The following is a 20,813-nucleotide window of genomic DNA, read 5'->3' on the forward strand; positions in this document are numbered from 1 at the left end:
GTCTTTTCATTGGATCGTCTGAAATTGCATGGTAGCCTGCATGGAGATGGGCCTGAAAATGGAAATTAGGCCGTTGGATCGCTTAATTTGGTATTTAGGCCATGCAAAGTGACAACTGTATCCATGGTATTTTTCGGAATCAAGGAGTCACCTCCATGGATGCATCGCATAAGCTGACATTGCAACGCCGCCGATCTTCCAATGAACAAGGATTTGCTGTGTCTTGCAGAGTATGTCCCATATGTATCCGCGCTAATAGTGGACTAAGATATGCACAACCTCCTCTGTATTACATAAGTGCTTAAGGAATGGTGCAGAGTATGGAGATGTTTCGCTGTAATTTTGCAAGGGGTTGGTGACATCGTTGGCTAAAGAAATTTGCCTAGGTCCACAATAGGCTGGAACTAAAATGCAACTTCCACTCATAGTATAGTATTAGGTTGTGTGTAAGACTGCAAGCGTGAAGCCAAGGACACCATATGAACGAGTCCGCCTAATTTTGGCAAGGCAGCTATTGCTAGGCAATATCCGGAGAGTGATCCCAATTTCTGTTCCTAGGGTGACAGGGATGCTTCAATTCAGAAGGTGCAGGCCCAGAATAATCAAAAGCTGGCAGGCCTTGTACCTGAGAGTGGCTCATACATGTGTGAAAATGTACCGCCACAAAAGAAGTTCATTGTTTCGGCTCTACTGCCCCGCAAGCGTCACATGCTCCCCATGACTTGATTTGCAATTCCTACTTATTTGTAGTAATCAATATATCTCTCCCAGTCAGTACCTTCTTTCATTCAGTATTAAAAAGCCGCCTACAAGATGAACTTCGAAGATCCTCGCCACCTCGCAGCCGCTGCTCAGAAAGTGAGGGCAGAATACCTTAAAGGCGCCCACACCGCCTCAATCTCCTCCCAGCAAGCCGCAATCAACAGAGATGATCCTGTAAAAGGCCCCCTTTGGGTCAGCAAGTTCACAACCCCCAAACCGATCAGGGACACCTCCCGAGACTTGCTTATATCCCTTATTGACGAGGCAAATGACAAGAACATCTCCTACGATCGTCCAGATTCAACTCCTCTTTCTTTCGAGTGGACAGGTTTCCGCAGCAATGTCAACAAAGACGCCCCTGAGCCGCCCCTAGGTGAGGACGAAAAGTTCGAAAAGCTCAAGGCGGAGACCAAAAGCCCTCTGGCAATATTCTACATCTATGGAGGTTCTTTTGTGTACGGGTCAGATCCAGTCCATTGTTCTGGTTTGACTGATTGATGACAGGTTAAACACTCCGTCCAACTATCGGAAGACAGCAGGTTTGTTGGCTCAGTCCACCGGGTCTAAGGTGTTGATGGTGCACCAGCGTCTGGCACCGCAGAACCCATTTCCTGCTGCCTTACTGGATGTGTTCCAGGCCTACCTCACTCTCCTGGCACCACCTCCAGGATCCCCGCATAAAGCCATCCCGCCATCTTCGATAGTGTTGGCAGGAGATAGTTCGGGTGCTTGTCTGGCCCTGAGTCTAGTACAGATTCTACTGCGGCTGATAAGGAAGAACGCGTCCGTAACATTCCACGGACAGGACATTCCGCTCGCCGTACCAGCTGGCGTGGCAGCGGTTAGTGCGGTGGCCGATCTTACGAATGCATTCCCCTCCTTCGATCGCAATGCCTTCTGTGATATCTTTCCAGTGCCTATTGAGAAACTTCCCTATCTTCAGAAGAGCTTTCCTACCTGCCCCGCCTGGCCGACTAACCCACCCCGCGCCAACCTCTACTGTGAAGCAGGCATGCTAGCACATCCTCTAGCTAGCCCAGTTGCGTCAGAAGACTGGACAGGGTCGTGTCCGATATGGATCGCATCTGGCCAGGAGCAGATAATAGATGCCTCCAAGCTCTTGATACAGACAGTTCATGCACAGGGGGTGTCTGCTACATTGCAGGAGTACGAAGCCATGCCGCACACATTTTTCTTTTTCTTCCGGCAGGCGCCGCAGACTCGCAAGCTTTTTCAGGACTGGGCGAAAGCAATTGTTGGTTTGGCGAAGGGAGAAAAGCCGCGTTCCAGCGCTTCGTTCATCTGCGCGAAAGGGCTGGTCGCCAAGCCAATGGATGTGGAAAATTTGGTGCCATACACAGTGGCCGAGGCAAAGGAGTTTATGTGGAAGAAGACCGTCGGTTACAAAGTGCCTGCGTTCCACAAAAGGAACCAATCGACGTTGTAGCAAACGGATTGCTTGGGCGTTTGGAGAACAGGGATTTACGGATAGAGGAGAGAGACGGGCAAAGAAGTGCGGCTTACATGGCAGGGATCGGAAGGTATGTCTCTTATGGTCGTCTATGATTCGCTGGATCCAATGAAACTTATCAGAGGTTGAGTCTTAGGTAGCTCACAAATCCACCAATCATATGCTATGGAGCCAGTCACCGTCTTACTGTGTAGTACCACCCCACAGCCTCCTCGGCTTGTCCTATTCAGGAATAGACACTCATCTTGTATCGTGACCATAGATCATTAAGACTGTACGTTTAGTCTGTAGGATTATTTAGGCTTCACATCGTAGTGGAGGCCAATTGTCTTTGGAGTGCGTTCGAATAAATACACCTATACATACTATATTGGTTACACCCATACATGGATTGGTGCCTCGGCGGTTTGGGGGATTGAAGCCTGTGTGAAAAAATTACGAAAGTGACGAAAAAATTGACATTTGGCCTGAAAGATAATCTAGTTAGTCTATGGAAACTGCCCTGTAGACCAAAAACATTCACTTGGTACGGCTTCGTTCCATGTCTAAGACCTCCCACATAACTCGGCGTGATAAACTGAATGCCCCAAATCTATATGGAATATTAAATAGCTTCTCCGTAGTCGGCTAGGCTGTTGCATCTGATTATCATCTCCACCCTGCTAAGATTTTCCGGACCGTGGACACCATAGCCACATAAAGTCCTAATGTAACATTAAGAGTAAGCACTAACCTAGTTCGATCAGCTCATGTTGCCCGTTATTTGTAATACTTCCATCACCAAGGGCCAGCTCGAAGTGGTTCTGTGACTAATTTCGCCTCATTACTTACGGAGTGGAGTATCTTATACTGGGATTCAACTATATCCCCCTATGTTGGTTCTCCGTTATTATTCACTGTCGCAACTAATACACAAGATGTGCTGATTTAAGGCACACCAACGGCATTCTAGTCCTGATATCCCAGGTGCCTCGGTGCCAGCTTCACAATCAAATTGCTCTGCAAAATTGCCTACTGGATCCGCGTCGTACGGGCGATACCCGGCCATTTTACAATGCTCGATACATTAATTTTCCTTGTCAAATACGGAGGTAGTTCCTATCTCGTGTATATTGCCACGCTGGTCGCTTATCGAGTCTGGTTCCATCCACTGCGGCATATTCCCGGTCCTCCGCTTGCCAAAGCCACATACCTGTATGAATGGTACTTTGATCTGTACCTCAGCGGTCAGTTTACCTTCAGGTTAAATGATCTCCATCATCAATACGGTATGTCTCCTTCTAGTTACAGGATATAAGAAAATTCTGACCCCCTTAGGCCCCGTTATCAGAATCAACCCCGATGAAGTCCATATAAACGACCCCGACTACTTTGACGAAGTATTCAACCAGACCAATGGTCGTGCGGAAAAGCCAATCCAAGTTGCGGAGGCGTTCGGGCCTTATCCAGCTGTTAGTTCCTCTCCCTATTGTCGAATATGATACTAACGGGCTAGGCCATCGGAACGCAAACGCATGAACTTCATCGCATTCGAAGAAGTGCACTCAATCCCTTCTTCTCGAAGAAATCAGTCAACGATTTGGTCCCAGAGATGAGACGCCCTATTGCCATCTTACGTGAGCGTCTTGATCAGGCGAGTAAGAATGGCGAGACAATGAACATGAAGTACATGTATGCAGCTGTAACTCTGGATATCATCAACGATTACTGCTTCGCAAGGGATCCGGAAAATGTTACTCAGGCAGACTTCGGGCGCAAAGGTTTTGATGATGTCGATAGTTTTCTGGAAGTTAGCTTGTTGGTCAGTTGGATCTAAATGCGTTTCTGCTTTTTACTAACAGGGGTTAGAATATCCACATTCCGTGGCTTATGCGACTAAGTTATTCTTTGCCAGTAAGTCTGATATATAGGTCTAATTATTGTACGCTGACCCTGTAGGACTGGATGAATAAGCGCCTTGCGCCGGCGATGGCAGATATCCTTGATTTCCGGAGAGTAAGTAATCTAAATCGAGGCGAAATTATCGCTAATCCAAAAAGGACCTTTCACGGCAGGTAGAGGCAATACGTCATGGGCAGGACAAATCCTACGAGACTGCCACACATCGAACCGTATTCCACGAGCTCCTAGAAAGCAAACTGCCACCGAATGAGTTGAAGCGCGACAGGCTCCGTGACGAAGCTTTTAGTCTAATGACTGCTGGTTCTGGTACTACGTATGAGAGCCTCCGTATTTCTTTTTTCCCCTTCGGCTATGGCTATCTGACCTATCATAGAGCATATGTTCTCCGTGGAACAGCCTACCATATCGCTGCCAACCAATCGGCGCGTCAGCGCCTGCATGATGAGTTAAAAGCAGCCATTCCTGACCCCTCAAATCCACCTTCACTTCCTGAGCTAGAACGACTTCCCTACCTGTCAGCCGTGGTGCAGGAGGGTCTCCGCCTCTGCGATCCAGTCACTCATCGAATCAGTCGACAATTCCCAGACAAAACCCTGAACTGCAACGGCTACGTGATACCGGCTGGCTCAACAGTGGGAATGACACCGCACCTTACGCATGAAAATGCGAAAATCTACCCGGAACCGCGCAACTTCCGACCGGAACGTTGGCTCGAAAACGGCAAGAAACTCGAACGATACCTCGTCCCTTTTAACCGCGGGACCCGATCGTGTCTTGGGATTAACCTAGCCCGCGCGGAGCTCTTTCTTATCCTCGCTGTGGTGTTTCGAGAGTTCGATTTCGACGTGACGCAGGTGTCAAGGGAGAGGGATATCGATGTCAGCCGCGACTATATCCTCGGTGCACAGGCTCGAGACTCGCCTGGGATTTTGGTGAGGCCCAGGAAATGTTAGTCGGGGGCTTTCTTGTTGTTTTATTTGTATGACATAATTATACTTTATTAAATACAACCACGAGGCTCTGTGCGGTGTGAACTTTGTGCGTCGTGCGTAGAGCCCAAGAATATTACCTTCTGTTAGATATTATCTGTGTCAAAGAAATATTGTATGCAGGTCTCCGGGCGTCAGGCTTCTACAGGAAAGACCCCATCGCTCGGGCTGCTGGGACGAATTCAGGTGAGTGTGATCAGCGGATACTAATTAAGTGCAACGCTTTATGAAATTTTAGTGGTCATAGTATGGCACCATATGGACTACTGTTGACCAGTGAGAATAATATTTCAGGGTGCCGAACCTCCAACGCGCGTTCATAGCCTTTTCCTTTGCAGTCACTACTATGTATTTCGGACAGAAATACATGAAATACATAGTAGTGACCGATAATAAAAAAGCCACTGAAGCGGGGAAGATAAAATAGTAAGGTACGGTACGACAATACGGTAAGAAACATTAATACCAGCTTCCCCTCGTGGGTAAGAATGTGAGACTGCCACATCATGTCTCATATCTGCCGATGACATTCCCTACATTCTCTTCCCTCGGTAGAATTAGAGCCATGATAGTTATTATATCCGTAGCCGCGCCTTCATATATGGCCGGGCTGGTCGAATCCAGGCATAATACTACTACTCAAGGGTCATCACCAGTCATTAACCCTACGACCAGAAAATGACTGCTGTCGAGAAGCACTCCGGCCCCTCCCAGTCGGAAATTGATGCGCCTCTTTCTGCCACAGGCGATTTACAGCCGGAGAAACAAGTGAATATCAACACGGGCAATGGGGATACTCTCGCCGGATGGCGACTGACATTGCTCACGATCGGGTGCGTCCGGTAAAGATTCTAATTCTAGAAGATATCAGTTGACAGTATCTAGGCTCTGCCTTAGTGTTTTCCTCTCGGCGCTCGACATCACAATTGTCAGTACGTCACTCACTGCCATAGCAAATGACCTGCAGGCTTTTGAAAAAAGTAGCTGGGTGGTCTCCAGTTACCTAACTTCCTACTTCAGTAAGTCCCACTCCTTGCTTTGCAGCGTGGAATTCTGACCGCCTGTAGGTTTCCTGATCATATGGGCCAAACTGAGCGATTTCTTCGGGCGAAAGCTCATGCTCGTTGCTGCCCTGGTGCTCTTCCTGGTGTTCTCGGGTGGTTGTGCAGGAGCGAAGTCAACAATACAGCTGTTAGTCATCAATCAAATCACTAACTATGGTATAATGCGCTGACTTTTAGTAGGATCATGTTCCGGGCTTTCCAAGGCGTGGGCGGTGCTGGGATCTTCAGCATGGCTCCCATAATTGTAGCTGAGATGGTGACTCCAGAGAAATACGGGGCATACAATGGTATTATATCGTTGGCCATTGCATTCAGTTTTCTCCTGGGACCGTTATTTGGAGGTGCGATCACCGACGGTACATCATGGCGGTGGATATTCTATATCAACCTCCCTGTCGGATTCGTTGCCTTGGGTCTGGTATTACTGGCAATGCCGGTCTCATTCCCGGACGTATCACAAACCCAGTCTTTCTCTCTGATCCATAAGAAGATCGATTGGAAAGGACAGGTCGACTACCCGGGTTTCTTCCTTCTCCTTGCCGCTTGCGTTCTGCTTATCGTGGCTATCGAAGAAGCAGGGATCTCCTTTTCTTGGAGCTCAGCTCTCGTGATCACATGTTTGGTCCTTGCCGCGGTTCTTCTATGCATGTTTTTCGCTTGGCAGTGGCTTCTCTACCGTCGGAAGTCCACCAGAGAACCGGTATTTCCATGGACATTCATGAAGAACCGAGTCCTCATGGGAATGTATCTGTATGTCAACCTTCCATTTTTGTCTTCGCACGCTTAACAGACGAATAGGAATGCTATTCTCTCCGGCGTTCCATTCGTAACTCTTGTCCTGGAGATGCCCCTCCGATTCGAAAACGTCAACAACAGCTCCGCCGTACTTTCAGGAGTCCGCATCCTTCCCTACACGATGACAATAGCGCTTGGATCAGCCCTGACAGGCGGCCTAACGGCCCGCGGTCGTGTGCCACCCATCTTTGTTCTCTGCACCGCAACCATCCTGCAACTTCTTGGAGTGGGATTGCTTTATTCCATTCCTGTAGATACTAACCTCCCTGCTAAACTATACGGCTATCAAGTCCTCGCTGGCTTGGGTGTCGGACTGAGTCTAACTACTCTCTTGAACATTGTCCCTTTTATCGTTGACAAAAGTGTTCTATGTAAGTGGTATCTAGCATCTCCTCCATTATATAAAGCTAAAGACATATGGATAGCCGTAGCAATGGGCGGGGTAACCCAGTTGCGAATCCTGGGTGGCGCGCTGGGTGTCTCGATCGCCACGAATCTACTGAACAACACCGCAAAAAGCCAGTTGAGAACGCAGTTACCTACGGATGTCATCTCTAAGATTCTAGCAAATGCTTCTTACGTGAACACACTGCCTCGGTCGGATCAGGAGCTTGTGAGAGAAGCCTTTGCGGATGGATTTCATAAGCAGTTACTCATGATTCTGGCATTTTGTGCAGCGGAGGTGTTGGCTTTGGTGCTAATTTGGGAGAGGCCTGCGAGACGATTGGCTTAATTAGGATATTACTCTGCATTGCTGCCCTTGCGTTAAGGCAAAGATTAGTATATACCAGTATAATACAGAATTATCCATGGATGTTTTCAGGAAACCAACAGTAACCCATTGAGAAAATATGATCTATGGATATCCCCGTCTGACTGCATAATAAAAGCAATACGAATCATCAACTAGCCCAGCGGGATCATTTCAGTTGCCTGGGATTCCCAATATAGTTCCCAGCCCGTGGATCAGCCCATGTAGGGATGGAACCAGGGATAGGGAAGCAATTGCCAGGGTACCCCGAGTATTGTGGGCGTGGCAGGATGTAGTTTTGGTACTGTCTATACACGCAGAATATGTATCATACGGTACTGTATTTTTCTCTTAACGTATGTGCATACTAAGTAGTGGCTAGCGTGACATATGTGGAAAGTACAGGTAACCTACCATGCACGTAAGTCCATGCTTACTCGGTATTTACCTTCCTTTTCTTCTCACCTGCAGCTATCAGGGAGACAATCTTGACAAAGAGTACGGATTACATGATCACGGAAGAGCTTTTGGCCCCATTGTCATATCCACCTCATCATCATGCACATTATCAACCAAGACAACGAGCCACATAGAATGTGGGGGGAAGAAGTAATCAGGAAGGATAGCCCAGAGTAAGTAGGTTTACCGTTCGGTCTGCCAGTACGACCTGTGGTTGAGGCTGTGTACTACTATGCTTTAATTCGTAGATCATATATATTACTCAATATATATACTCTGATAAGGCTCTCGAAGACAGATAATAAGCCCACATTCTAAAGTGTACATACTCTAATATTTTTATTATTATACCCGTCGTCCGACAATGATACCGGTTCTAAAAAGCTGGTTTACCAGCGAATTCATCCAGCGAGATGAATCTTTCTCTTCTTCACAGTTAAAAACACGTGCACAATCTTATCTCACAGACGTTCCTCAAAAACAACGCGCACACGGGCGCTCTCAAGACCAAATCTCAGAGCTGGATTCAGTCCCAATTGCCGTCATTGGACTCTCATTCAAATTCCCCCAGGGTATTGAATCCGTGGATTCTTTCTGGGAGGCATTGAGCACCGGTCGGTCGGCGTGGTCAACGTTTCCCGAGAGTCGATTGAATTTCGAAGGGGTTTATGATCCTGACGACGGAAGGCTGAATTCGGTCAGTCTTACATTCATTTTATTTATATCTACTGCAGGGAGATATATAAAGAATGAAAGGGCTAATGTTGCGTAGTTCCCATTAAAAGGCGCACATTTCGTAGACGGAGACGTCAGCGCCTTTGATGCGCCTTTTTTCACCATCGGCCCTGCTGAAGCCGCGGAGATTGATCCCCAATCTCGCATTTTGCTCGAAACGACATATAAGGCACTGGAAAATGGTATTTTTCCCCATCATTCTACAGGATAGGTAGATGCTCACTGATTAGCTGGAATCCCGATCGAGAAGATCGCCTATTCGAGAACCTCTGTGCATACTGGAAGTTTTGGAGATGATTACAAGGCTTTCTCGACGCGAGATCCCCAGTTTGGAGGGCAGTATTCTGCCAGCTCTGTCTCTGCGAATATGCTGGCGAACAGAATCAGTTGGTTTTTTAATCTGCGTGGAGAGTCTATTAATATGGATACTGCTTGCTCGAGTACCCTTGTTGCGTTTCATACTGCTTGTCAAGGATTGCGCAGTGGAGCGGCTGATATTGTATGTCTTTTTTTTTTTTTTCCAAAAAATATGTACTTATATATGGTGGGCGCGCTGACTATGTAGGCAATTGTCGCTGGAGCGAATCTTTTCCTGAGCCCCGATATGGCAATGTCACTGAATAACCAAGGTTTCCTATCGCCTGATGGACGATGCTGGAGCTTTGATGAGAAAGCCAACGGATATGGCCGTGGAGAAGGCTTCGGAGCGATTATTCTGAAGCGCGTCGACGATGCGATCGCAGACAACGATGTCATTCGCGCCGTCGTCCGCGCGACAGGAACGAACCAGGACGGTAGGACACCGGGAATCGTCCAGCCGAGTCGGTCAGCCCAAGCGGATTTGATCAGAGATACGTATAGGAAGGCTGGGCTGGACATGCGACTGACGCGATACGTCGAGGCACATGGAACGGGGACGTCGGTTGGAGGTATGTATATTGCATTCGCATTAGCGTTCGCAGTCCGAGTGGCTAATTCTGTGGTCTTTATAGATCCTATTGAGGCGGGTGCCATTGCTGATGCTTTTGGAGAGAACATTTCCTCTGAGAGGCCACTGTATATTGGCTCAGTCAAGTCGAATATTGGTCATCTCGAGGGAACTAGTGGTATTGCAGGTCTCGTGAAGAGCATCCTGATGCTGGAGAAGGGGATGATACCGGCAATTTCAGGGCTTGAAGAAGTAAATAAAACTATTGCGATGAATCATCCCGATCTTGTGGTATGCTTGGGTTATCTATATTCTGGGAGTATGGCTAACAATCTTAGTTTCCGATGGATTTCTGTCCCTGGCCATCAGATGGAGTGCGCCGACTTTCTATCAATTCGTTTGGATTTGGAGGGACAAATGCGCACGTTGTCATGGATGATGCTCAGAACTATCTGAAGTTTTCTGGAATGACTCAGGACCAGATGAAACCTTTCATGAATGGTTCTATCAGAGATAAAAACAAGAGCTCTGCACCGCCAAAAATCCTAGTATTTTCAGCGCAAGATGAGAAGGGCATTGGACGAATCGAAAAGGCATACAACGAGTACCTTGCTACAGCTCCGGGCTCTTTTGATGAGAACTACCTGACAAAACTGGCATTCACATTGAGTGACCGACGCAGCTCATTGCTGTGGCGTTCTTATGCGGTTTGCAATTCTCATGAAGACCTGAAAAAGGGGATAAGTCTTTCGCCTGCGTGCAGGGCTTTATCAATTACTCGTCTTTTGTTCTGCTTTACTGGACAGGGTGCACAGTGGTTTGCCATGGGACGGGAACTGAAGATATGCGACGTCTATTGGAAAAGCATTAGACAGAGTGCATCAGTGTTGGAAGCCCTGGGGTGTCCGTGGAGTCTTTCCAGTATAACCTCCATTTTTATGTTCCTGTGGGTTTTAGCTAATTTGATACACAGAGGAACTCTCCAGCACACAGGAAGACTCGCAAGTCAATGAGCCAGAATTCAGTCAGACACTTTGCACGGCGGTGCAGATTGCTGTGGTCGACCTTTTGGAGAGCGTCGGGGTTCGACCAGTGACAGTAGTTGGCCACTCATCGGGTGAAATCGCGGCTGCGTAAGACACTGTCATTCTTATATACACTGAAAGCAATCTAACAGAGTCAGATACTGCATGGGAGCCCTAGATCGACGCTCTGCGATTAGTGTTGCGTACTACAGAGGACTTCTTTCATCACGACTTGCCAAGGACAAGAAGAGTCAAGGAAGGATGCTCTCTGCTGGTACATCGGAGACCAAGATACACTGTTACTTTTCCGCAATTAAAGCCAAATTTGGCTACCTTGGTGTTTCAGTCGGCTGTATCAACAGTCCGTCTAACGTGACAGTAACTGGTGACGAACCACAGATCGATACACTTAAAGATCTGCTGGACAATGATGGCATCTTCGCTCGAAAGCTTGCAGTAGGCGTTGCCTATCATTCTACTCACATGAACACCATAGCCACAGAGTACTCGAAGGCTATGGGGAAGCTGTCCCGAAGGAATACAGTGTCACCAATCAAGATGGTATCTTCGGTCACAGGAGGCCTCGTAACACCCAGCGAAGTTAGCAAAAAGGAGTACTGGACTCAGAATATGGTCTCTCCTGTGAGGTTCGTGGAAGCCTTATCTAGCGCTGCGTCACTTCGCATCTTGCAGAACAATCAAGCGGTGCAAGACAAGTCCCGTTTGCAGGTTGATGATGTCCTAGAGATTGGTCCTCATTCAGCGCTGCAGCGTCCGGTGAAAGACACACTCAAGGCGATAAGCAATAATACTACCGTTGGATATGCCTCTTCATTGGTAAGAGGTTCCAGTGCTGTTGACACGCTATATAACGCTCTGGGTTATCTTCACTGCCGCGGGCATAAGATTAGCATCAAGTCCATTAATGAGCTTAACACACATCCTGCCCCCGCACTCCTACCGTTGACAAATCTGCCCGAATACCAATTCGATCATTCTAACACTTACTGGAGAGAGTCCCGTGTCAGCAAAGGCCATCGATTCAGGGGCGCACCGCGGAACGATTTCCTAGGAATGCGTGTACCCGACTGGAATCCACTGGAGGCAAAATGGAGAAGACGAATCAAGCTATCCGAGGACCCATGGATCGGGGACCATACTATCGCATGGGTGAATATTCTCCCTGCAGCAGCTATGGTGGTCATGGCGGTCGAAGCAGCTAAAAGTGTCGCGAGATCGCTATCGCGATCAGACAGGGTAATTACAGGATACACGCTCAAGGATATAACATTCTCTCGAGCTATAACCATTGTTCCGGACTCGGACGGGACAGAAGTTGAGTTCTACCTTCGCTCGGGCAATAAGGCTGCGGACCGAGAGGAGACCTGGTCAGAGTTTCGCCTGTATTGTATCGAGAATGATGCCTGGGTTGAAGCCTGCAGTGGTAGCATTCTCGTATCCTTTGTCGAAGACTCGGGACAAGTCGACAGAGGACTTGAAGTAGATCAAGAAAACGCAAGACACGCATCCGAGCTGGCCCGGATTCGCTCTTCGTGCTCTCATCCCCTCGACATGAATCGCATGTACAGGCTTCTGGCTCAAAAGGGGGTCGAATTTGGACCTGCACATCAAGTCATTAAGACTGGCGCATACAACGAAGACCAGGAGTGCTTTGGCGAACTCGATCCAAACCAGTGGAAAGTCAAGTACAGAAAATTAAAGCAGACAGACTATACCATTCATCCCACTACCCTGGACGGCTTGTTCCATCTGGGCCTTCTTAGCATGACAGACGGCGGCACCAATATCTCCCCTAGTGTTGTGGCTGGAATTCAGCGACTTTGGATTGCAGAGCCCGACAGAATCTATCCAGATGACAACAGGCCTCGATTGCTGGCGTGGAACAAGTCCGACTTCCTTGGATTGGGCAACACCATTTCGACTGTCGTCGCACTGGACTCAGAACACCAGTCGATTGTCGTATTGGATGGTCTCGAAGGGAAGTTTTTAAAGGAGGGCGGAGTCGAGGAACAGAGTCGTCGGTTATGCTGGAACTTCGACTACCGTCCTGATATTGAGCTTCTTACGCGAGACGAGCTACATGACGAAGTCACCACAACGTTTCCCATTCAGCCGTCGCCCTTCCAGCTCGATCATGATGTCAAATTACTACTCTATCTGTGCATCCTGAGAACATTGAAACAGCTCACGCCTGCTGACATTGAGAAACTAGCACCCCACCATCAGAGATATCTCGCCTGGATGCAACGCGAGAAAAAGAAGGTAGACACCGAATCCACAAACAGCGGCGTGGATGTGAAGCCACACTTGGACGACGACCATTTATATATCGAGTTACTCAACCGTCTGGAGAACGAAAATAAACGTGGCAGGTTCTACGCGGTCTTATCACGAAACATCTATAATATTCTCACAGGTACTCAGGAAGCGCTGGAACTCATGTTCCAGACACCCCTAGTCAAGGATTACTATCGCGAGCTCTACAAAGCGACAAACGGCTTGTCAAAAGCCCTTGCATTTTTGGACCTCTACGCCCACAAACACCCTAATATCAAGATCTTGGAAATCGGAGCAGGTACAGGAGGCATGACCAAATATATTCTCGATCGTCTGACGCAAAATGGATCTGGGAAGCCCGGTGCTGGCGCTCCTCGTTTTTCGCATTATACCTATACAGATATCTCGGCGGGGTTCTTTTCCGATGCTGCGCCTATGTTTGAGAACTTCTCTGGCAAGGTGACCTTTTCGGTACTCGATATTGAGAAAGACCCCGTTCTTCAGGGATTCGAAGAGGAGGCCTATGACCTTATCATCGCTGATAATGTGTTCCATGCTACGCAGAATCTCGACACGACGGTCAAACACGCGAGAAAGCTGCTCAAGCCTGGAGGAAAGCTTGCTCTCTTTGAGCTGACTGATCCAGAAGTTGTGCGGACTAATTTTGCCTTTGGTCTTCTTCCCGGATGGTGGAGATATGCCGATGAGTATCGTGAATTTAGCGCTGGTGTTTCGGATTCTGTCTGGGACACGGTTCTCAAGAAGGCTGGGTTCTCGGGCATTGATCTGAACCTGCAGGATTATGATGATACTATATGTCATGAGCATAGTGCATTGATCTCGACTGCGGTGGGCGATTTTTCGGGTCCTTTGCAACAACCACAGACGCTGGTCGTGTTTGATGATTCCATTCCTCTACAAAAGAGGGTCTGTGATATTCTGTCTATTGGATTGAAGGAGTCTGGCGTTCAAGAGGTCATTGCTCTTTCACTCGAAGAAGCGGTCAAGCGTGACGACCTCGGACAATGGTTCTGCATTGTGATTCTGGAGGTTGGGGGTTGCTTCCTAAGACCAATGGACGGAATCCAGTACCAGAAGATTAAGAGACTTTTTCAAGCAGAGGGTGGCATGCTCTGGGTGTGCATGGGCGGTGGAGTGCGACCAGAACATCCAGATCACGCTCTAATACAGGGAGCGTTCAGGGGACTGCGAATGGAGGAGCGACATTCCAAATATATTTCGTTATCTCTAGAGGCTACCTCAACAGATCCCCTGCATATTAGCAGTCGGATTATTCAGATATTCGACACTATTGCCACTAAGCCGGTGGATGAGTGCGAACAGGAATACGTGGAGAGAAACGGCAATATCTGTATCGATCGATTTATCGAGGCTGACTACTTGAACCAGGAGATGGGGTCTTTAATGCAGGGCACGCAGACCAGTGAGTCCAAATTTGGCGACCATAAAGCACTCACACTCAGTATCAGATCCCTCGGGCTGCTGGATTCCCTGGAGTTTGTGGAAGACGAAGCAGTACAATTGGCGCTGGCGCCCGATGAGATCATGATCAACGTCGAAGCTAGCGGTGTCAACTTCCGCGATTGTCTTATTGCTTTGGGTCGTATCCCTGGGAACAGTTTTGGATTCGAATGCTCTGGCACAGTCAGCCAGATGGGCCATGAGGTACGGAACATGAAAATTGGTGATCGGGTCTGTGCCAGTGCCATTGGCTCCTATCAGACTTATACTCGCTGCAAGGCAAGCGATGCAATTCTTATCCCCAGCTCCATGAGCTTTGTTGACGCTGCAGCACTACCGGTCGTTTTCACCACTGCTTTCTATGCCCTGGTCCATGTCGCCCACATCCAGAAAGGAGAGTCAATTCTTATCCACTCCGCAGCTGGCGGAACTGGACAGGCGGCTATCCAGGTGGCGAAGATGTTCGACGCCGAGATATTCGTAACCGTGGGCTCCGACGAGAAGAAATCGCTACTCATGAACACATACCAAATTCATGAAGACCACATCTTCGACAGCCGAAACACATCCTTCGTCAAGGGGATAGAGCGGATGACCACTAACAGAGGAGTGGATGTCGTCCTCAACTCGCTCAGCGGGGACTTGCTAGTCGAAAGTTGGCAGTGTATTGCACCATTTGGTCGGTTCCTCGAACTCGGAAAGAAGGATATCCTCTCGAACGGCCAGCTTCCAATGCGTCCATTTTCTAGAAACGCGTCGTTCCATGCTATTGACCTCAACGAGGCGAGGAAGTACCATCCCGTACTGCTTCAGGAACTACGAAATAATATCACCTCGTTGCTTGCGGAAGGCAAAATCTCCCCGCCTCAACCGGTCCATGTTTATGGGGTGGGTGAGATAGAAAAAGCGTTTAGGTATCTCCAGGGTGGAAAAAACACAGGAAAGACTGTGATTGAGATAAGACGGGACGACATTGTTAAGGTAGGAGAAAGCCCACGCCAGCCAGTAGCTTTGCTGACTGTTCTAGACGAACCTGAAACTCCAGCGCACGTGGAAATTCAACGACCACGCTACGTACATAATCGCTGGAGGACTCGGTGGCATTGGGCGAAGCACAGCACGCTGGATGGCCGCTCGCGGCGCTAAGAATCTCGTCCTGCTGTCACGTTCGGGTATTTCCAACGATGAGGCGCGAGAGCTGGTCGATAGCCTTCGGAAACAAGGGACACGAGTGGAGGTGCCACTGTGCAATATTGCGCAGTTCAATTCGGTGAAGGACGTTATCGATGAGATCAGCACCACGATGCCTCCTATCAAGGGCTGCATCCAATCCGCCATGGTTCTTAGGGTATGTTCTCTCCATCACACTAGAGATCTCCAACCCAATACTAACGAATGGCCAGAACAAAATCTTCGGAAACATGACCTATCAAGACTGGACAGATACCGTCGACTGCAAAGTCTCTGGGACATGGAACCTGCATCGGCTCCTCCCGACAGGAATGGACTTCTTCATTATGTTCTCCTCTGTAGCTGGTGGAGTCGGTGGTACGGCATCAGTGAACTACTCGTCCGCATGCGCATATCAGGACGCACTCACTCACTACCGCAACTCGATCGGCGAAAGAGCAACCACGTTGAATCTCGGCGTCATGGTGGACGACGGGACGTTACGTGACAATGACGCAGTGAAAACAGCCCTCCTCGGGACGGGGTATCTACTCGGAATTAGACAGAAGGACATGTTCGCTCTGCTCGAACACCACTGTAACCCGGACTTAGGAATCCCAGTCACTCCCCTCAAATCGCAGGTCATCGTGGGCATCGATATCCCGTCCAAAATTAAAGCCAGCGGCGCAGAAGTCCCGAATTTCATGACTCGACCTATGTTTCGGGGAACTTGGAATATCCACGACTCTGACTCGACGGTGCAGGAAGACGCCGTTGCGGACGTGGTCAAGGAGTTGGTGGGCATTCGTACTCTCGATGGTGCAGCTGATATCATTGCTACTTGTCTTATGCATCGGCTTAGCAAAGCGCTGGGTGTTCCGCTGGAAAATCTGGATTCGTCCAAGGCAATTCACCTGTACGGGGTTGATTCGCTGGTGGCAGTAGAGCTGAGGAATTGGTTCAAATGGAAGCTGGAAGCAGAGGTGGCTGTTTTCGAGGTTCTGGGGAATTCCACTTTTGAGGATATTGGGGCTTTGGTTGCTGGGAAGAGCAGGATTGTTGCTAAGTTGTTGGATGGAGTTAAGGCAGATTCATAGACTTTCTGGATTTGTCTATATTTTAGATTTTTTATGTTCAAAGAGCTATCAGAGACTCGATTAGTTTGGTCTTTATCTATGTATCTATAGCAAGAGTCAGAATTTAATAGGGCAAGTTTCGATATATCGGCAGGAATTCAGCAGTGGCTCTCTAAAGCTGTGAAAGATACTCTTATCAGCTAGTTAAAGAATATTGCCTTCTCCGCAGCTCTCATGTACTGAGACTAAAACCATAAGCAGCATCTTACTGAAAGTGTCTTAAAGAATCTAGTATTATCTAGACTTCCAGAACTCCGACGACATCCCCAGCTGGTTAAACAGGGTCTCAACCTCTGCTGGAGTCTTCCTTTCATACTCATAAGTATGCTTGTCGTGATACCACGCCTACTCATGTCAGCTCATCTGTCCATTTTTATCACCATCAGCACCTACCTTGGACAAAAGCCACAAATTTTCCAGAGTCATAATCTCCCCAGTGTAGAAACCATATTTCTTGGGCCACTCCAACGCCTCCTGTTTGGATGGAAAAATCTGAATCGTTCCACAGGCAAAGCGCACATCTTTCCACCATTTAACAGGTGGGATAGAAAAATGGGCATGGCAGTTCTTTACATCGATCTTGTCACCATCTCCTGTACAGGCAACTTGGTCATCCCGAATAGTGAACTGCAGTTCAGTGCCGATAGAACCAGAACGAACTGTAATGGTCGTTTCCAGTGGGGATAGCATTGCTGCGAGGCCCATTGCACACCACATGCAGTTTGCCCACCATTTCCTACTTCCCTGGGACTGGGATTCTTGTGAGTAAGACACTTTAATATTGGGAATAGGAATACTTACCACTACAAAGGGTGTTGGTCTGACGTCATATTAGCAGTGGACTTTCCGAAGGTCTTTATAAAGGCGACTCGACTTACAGATGGGAAAATGGATGAGCCATGGCAATGGGGGTTGGAGAGCGTGATTCATGCTTGTATTTCACAATATGATGCAGTTCCTCAAGTTGGTCAAGAATCTGATGAATATCCGACGCATTGAGGCCCGACTCTGCCGCCAACTCGTCGACCGTAGGAGGTCGGCATTCTTTCATGTAAAACTGCAAGAGCTGGTGTCGAACTTTCCGCGCCTTGTCGTTCATTTTCCGTGTCTATTGATGATCGAAAATATGTAAGTGGCTATACTCTGAGAATTCGCAGAAAACTTGGACGTGTGTTCAGTATGACTTGTCAAATATAGGGCGTAGACCAAAACTTCAGTGTTCTCTCTGGGCGCCAAGTACGGTGACGTCAGAACAAATAACCACCATATGCCTGGCTGATTTATTATATTGAATTGAGTGTTTGAATATATGCAACTGATATAATATTTCGCTGGAGGTGATAGCCATCCTGCTTGAGTTTGGCGAACCAAAAAATGTATACAAGAGATACCTACGGCAAGATAGTCAGTACACAGCGTCACTTCCACCTTATTAGGCCAGCCCTTGACAAAACCCGCCCATGGGAGATGGATATATTTACTATTGAATCCACATATTCCGTTGGTCTTTAGAACGGTAAAAGTAGCCGTTAGGAGGAGACTCCCCCTTCATCCTTAGACAGTCCATGCGTTTCGTTTCCCTATTACTTCCTGCTTAGCTCGACATTATTCAAGCTATTAAGCCTCGAACAACCCGTCCTTTGTTGTAACAGATCCTCTCCAAATCACTCCATTGATGATCGGTCTAGAATCTAGTATTATGACACGGGGCCAGCTCAGTGTATTGATATCGCAATGCGAGCCTTTTCTGAGCGCAGCCTCAGACAACTGTTCCGTGGGCAGCCTCCGTACGGTTTAAAGATTAACTTTCTGTTGGAGCAACTCCCACCCACAAACACTACACTCAACCCCTTAGGGCCGGCCAAGGAGTGTTAACATGTTTTCGTAGAAAATGCCTTGTGAGTGAACCGGGTGTTTGCGAATTCCATCACCCGGTCCTCCAGTGAGAGATTCGAAGGATTGATACAGAGAAAGTATTTCGTGGGTCGGTGTTCTGGAGAATGAATCCGCACGGATTCCATTGCTTGACGCAGAATAATCACAATCTCGTCCACTGAGTGCAGTTGCCGTTTAGCAGGAGGATAAAAAGTGTTATCGTTGGGTACAGGTCGACGGCGAGATTGGGTCAGTCGACACGCTGCAGAACGCAGCCACTGCATTAACCGTGTTGATGCGGCGCCCATACTCCGCTTCAAGAGTGGCACTCGGCATTGTTAGTATTGTGTTAATTACTATCACATGCTGTGGAGGCATGAATCCCTTGTGCTCTAGGGTCTCTATGACCTTGGTATCCACCAGTTTCCCTGTTGACTGCAGCTCAAGGTTAATCACTTGCCGCTCGTTCTTATACCGCTCAGGATTCGCTGGCTCCGCTGTCGCTGCTTTCGTTGTATAGTTCACGGACGGCTCTATTATATCTCGCCTTTAGCTCCACCGTCCGATCCCGGAAAGGTTCCAGCTTTTCCGGCAGCTGACAGTAGGGCTCGGAAAATACTCCTTTATTAAGGTAAGGTGGCCGAAGGCGGCTTGACATGCCAAGTTTTCGCATTCCTGCTAGTTTGTATCAGTACAGACAGCAGGTGAGTGAAAAATAATTTTCTATCTGGCTGGTAGGAGTAGCTTAGTGCGTGGATATCTACCCTGCTAGGTACAATGTAAACATCCATTAAACAATCTTTGCATTTAAACCTCCCACAGGCCAATCTGACTCATAGGAGGCTAATATAGCCATCTTGGCACGTCTACTATTAGGAAAGGGCAGATTCTCTCCAGCGTCAGCTGCATCCCTCCTCGGATAGGACACAATTATCCATTATTGTGCGATTGGGTCCAAAATGGATCGCAAAGCTAACCAACACCCCGCCGTCGAACGGAGTCGGCTGGACTATCCGGATACAGAAAGTCATAAAGACATCCGTATTCTAACAGGTCTTTATTTAAGAAGCAGTAATGGATTAACACCACGTTGAATACAGCTGTCGTCTGATCCTTCCATTTAAGTTGGGACCAAACGGCTGGGCTCGACTGAGTGTGATAATGAAGGAATGGGCATTGATGCCTCTTCTGATGAGGCGAAACCACGAGGTGTGAACGACAATCTCTATCAAACTGGATTTAGCGGATTCTTCGATTTCCGAGATGTGCAGCTCCACAAAGTTTTGGTAAGCTGGGCCGAACGGGTAGAGCGTGGCGATTAGGAAGTCAAGTATGGCGTGTCTGGTGGTATTGACAAGTTTAGAGAAGCTGATATCGAGGAAGGATGGCGGAAGTATTGGCTGCCTCTTACATGGTAGACATACTTTGCTCCTCTTGTGAGTAGACACTTGGAAATAAAAACTAAAAAGCTTCTCTTCGCGGTCCTACATAGATTTTAAAGAACTCTGATGAGGGATTATGTCTCGAAGACTGAACCCCCTTTTTGATCATGCAGTTGCTGAAATATGCGTTCTAGTCCCTGTGCGAGTTTAATTCTAAGTGTAAATGTCGCCATCGCAGAGTCATCTAGTGAATAGGACAGTAGCATGTTTCGTAGAGAATTGATGGAGCCCAGTACCCTATGACAGGGATAATGCCACAGCGTGAGCGTCTGTCAAACCTATGGACATGGTGTTATGACTGGATGGTATAAAATTAATTGAAAAGGGCTACGTAGCCACTGACAACTACCAGTCAATGGTATCTTTAACCATGGCCTAGTTATTGTGCAACAAGTAATTATAATTCCCCATGTTTCTGAATGTAGCATAGCGGAGGGTGAGCAGGTTAAACGCGGAATCCAAGACCGAGCGAAATCCGAGCGTCGAGCACGTCATTGTCGGCCGGGATTGTCTCATTTCCCAGGGATGA

General features: G+C 48.0%; 7 protein-coding genes across 7 annotated transcripts; 5 read left to right on the forward strand and 2 right to left on the reverse strand.

The window, feature by feature from the left end:
• Positions 1–813: 813 nt before the first annotated feature.
• On the forward strand, positions 814–2,209 carry ATNIH1004_000182 (uncharacterized protein; the record flags this gene model as incomplete). Its single annotated transcript, XM_033564905.1, has 2 exons — positions 814–1,217; positions 1,267–2,209. The coding sequence occupies 2 exons, from the start codon at positions 814–816 to the stop codon at positions 2,207–2,209; spliced, it is 1,347 nt and encodes a 448-aa protein (XP_033430662.1).
• Positions 2,210–3,287: 1,078 nt separating this feature from the next.
• Positions 3,288–5,088, forward strand: ATNIH1004_000183 (cytochrome P450; the record flags this gene model as incomplete). The annotated part of the gene is made up of 7 exons (XM_033564906.1): positions 3,288–3,501; positions 3,551–3,654; positions 3,729–4,034; positions 4,082–4,126; positions 4,172–4,228; positions 4,288–4,448; positions 4,509–5,088. The coding sequence occupies 7 exons, from the start codon at positions 3,288–3,290 to the stop codon at positions 5,086–5,088; spliced, it is 1,467 nt and encodes a 488-aa protein (XP_033430663.1).
• Positions 5,089–5,802: 714 nt separating this feature from the next.
• Positions 5,803–7,716, forward strand: ATNIH1004_000184 (putative MFS multidrug transporter; the record flags this gene model as incomplete). The annotated part of the gene is made up of 6 exons (XM_033564907.1): positions 5,803–5,957; positions 6,010–6,143; positions 6,192–6,315; positions 6,369–6,938; positions 6,987–7,354; positions 7,409–7,716. 6 exons carry the CDS (start codon positions 5,803–5,805, stop codon positions 7,714–7,716), a joined length of 1,659 nt encoding a protein of 552 aa, XP_033430664.1.
• A 1,633-nt stretch (positions 7,717–9,349) lies between these two features.
• On the forward strand, positions 9,350–16,928 carry ATNIH1004_000185 (Type I Polyketide synthases (Type I PKS); the record flags this gene model as incomplete). Its single annotated transcript, XM_033564908.1, has 8 exons — positions 9,350–9,427; positions 9,494–9,857; positions 9,921–10,147; positions 10,195–10,777; positions 10,830–10,989; positions 11,040–15,642; positions 15,689–16,009; positions 16,065–16,928. The coding sequence occupies 8 exons, from the start codon at positions 9,350–9,352 to the stop codon at positions 16,926–16,928; spliced, it is 7,200 nt and encodes a 2,399-aa protein (XP_033430665.1).
• A 273-nt stretch (positions 16,929–17,201) lies between these two features.
• ATNIH1004_000186 (uncharacterized protein) lies at positions 17,202–18,066 on the reverse strand (the record flags this gene model as incomplete). Its single annotated transcript, XM_033564909.1, has 4 exons — positions 17,202–17,312; positions 17,361–17,717; positions 17,769–17,787; positions 17,846–18,066. The coding sequence occupies 4 exons, from the start codon at positions 18,064–18,066 to the stop codon at positions 17,202–17,204; spliced, it is 708 nt and encodes a 235-aa protein (XP_033430666.1).
• Positions 18,067–18,838: 772 nt separating this feature from the next.
• On the reverse strand, positions 18,839–19,178 carry ATNIH1004_000187 (uncharacterized protein; the record flags this gene model as incomplete). Its single annotated transcript, XM_033564910.1, has 2 exons — positions 18,839–19,020; positions 19,073–19,178. The coding sequence occupies 2 exons, from the start codon at positions 19,176–19,178 to the stop codon at positions 18,839–18,841; spliced, it is 288 nt and encodes a 95-aa protein (XP_033430667.1).
• Positions 19,179–19,801: 623 nt separating this feature from the next.
• On the forward strand, positions 19,802–20,164 carry ATNIH1004_000188 (uncharacterized protein; the record flags this gene model as incomplete). Its single annotated transcript, XM_033564911.1, has 2 exons — positions 19,802–19,895; positions 19,968–20,164. The coding sequence occupies 2 exons, from the start codon at positions 19,802–19,804 to the stop codon at positions 20,162–20,164; spliced, it is 291 nt and encodes a 96-aa protein (XP_033430668.1).
• Positions 20,165–20,813: the final 649 nt, after the last annotated feature.

The sequence above is a fragment of the Aspergillus tanneri genome, assembly GCF_003426965.1.
Source record: "Aspergillus tanneri strain NIH1004 chromosome Unknown AapTan_2_pilon_pilon_pilon, whole genome shotgun sequence".
NCBI classification, from domain to species: domain Eukaryota; kingdom Fungi; phylum Ascomycota; class Eurotiomycetes; order Eurotiales; family Aspergillaceae; genus Aspergillus; species Aspergillus tanneri.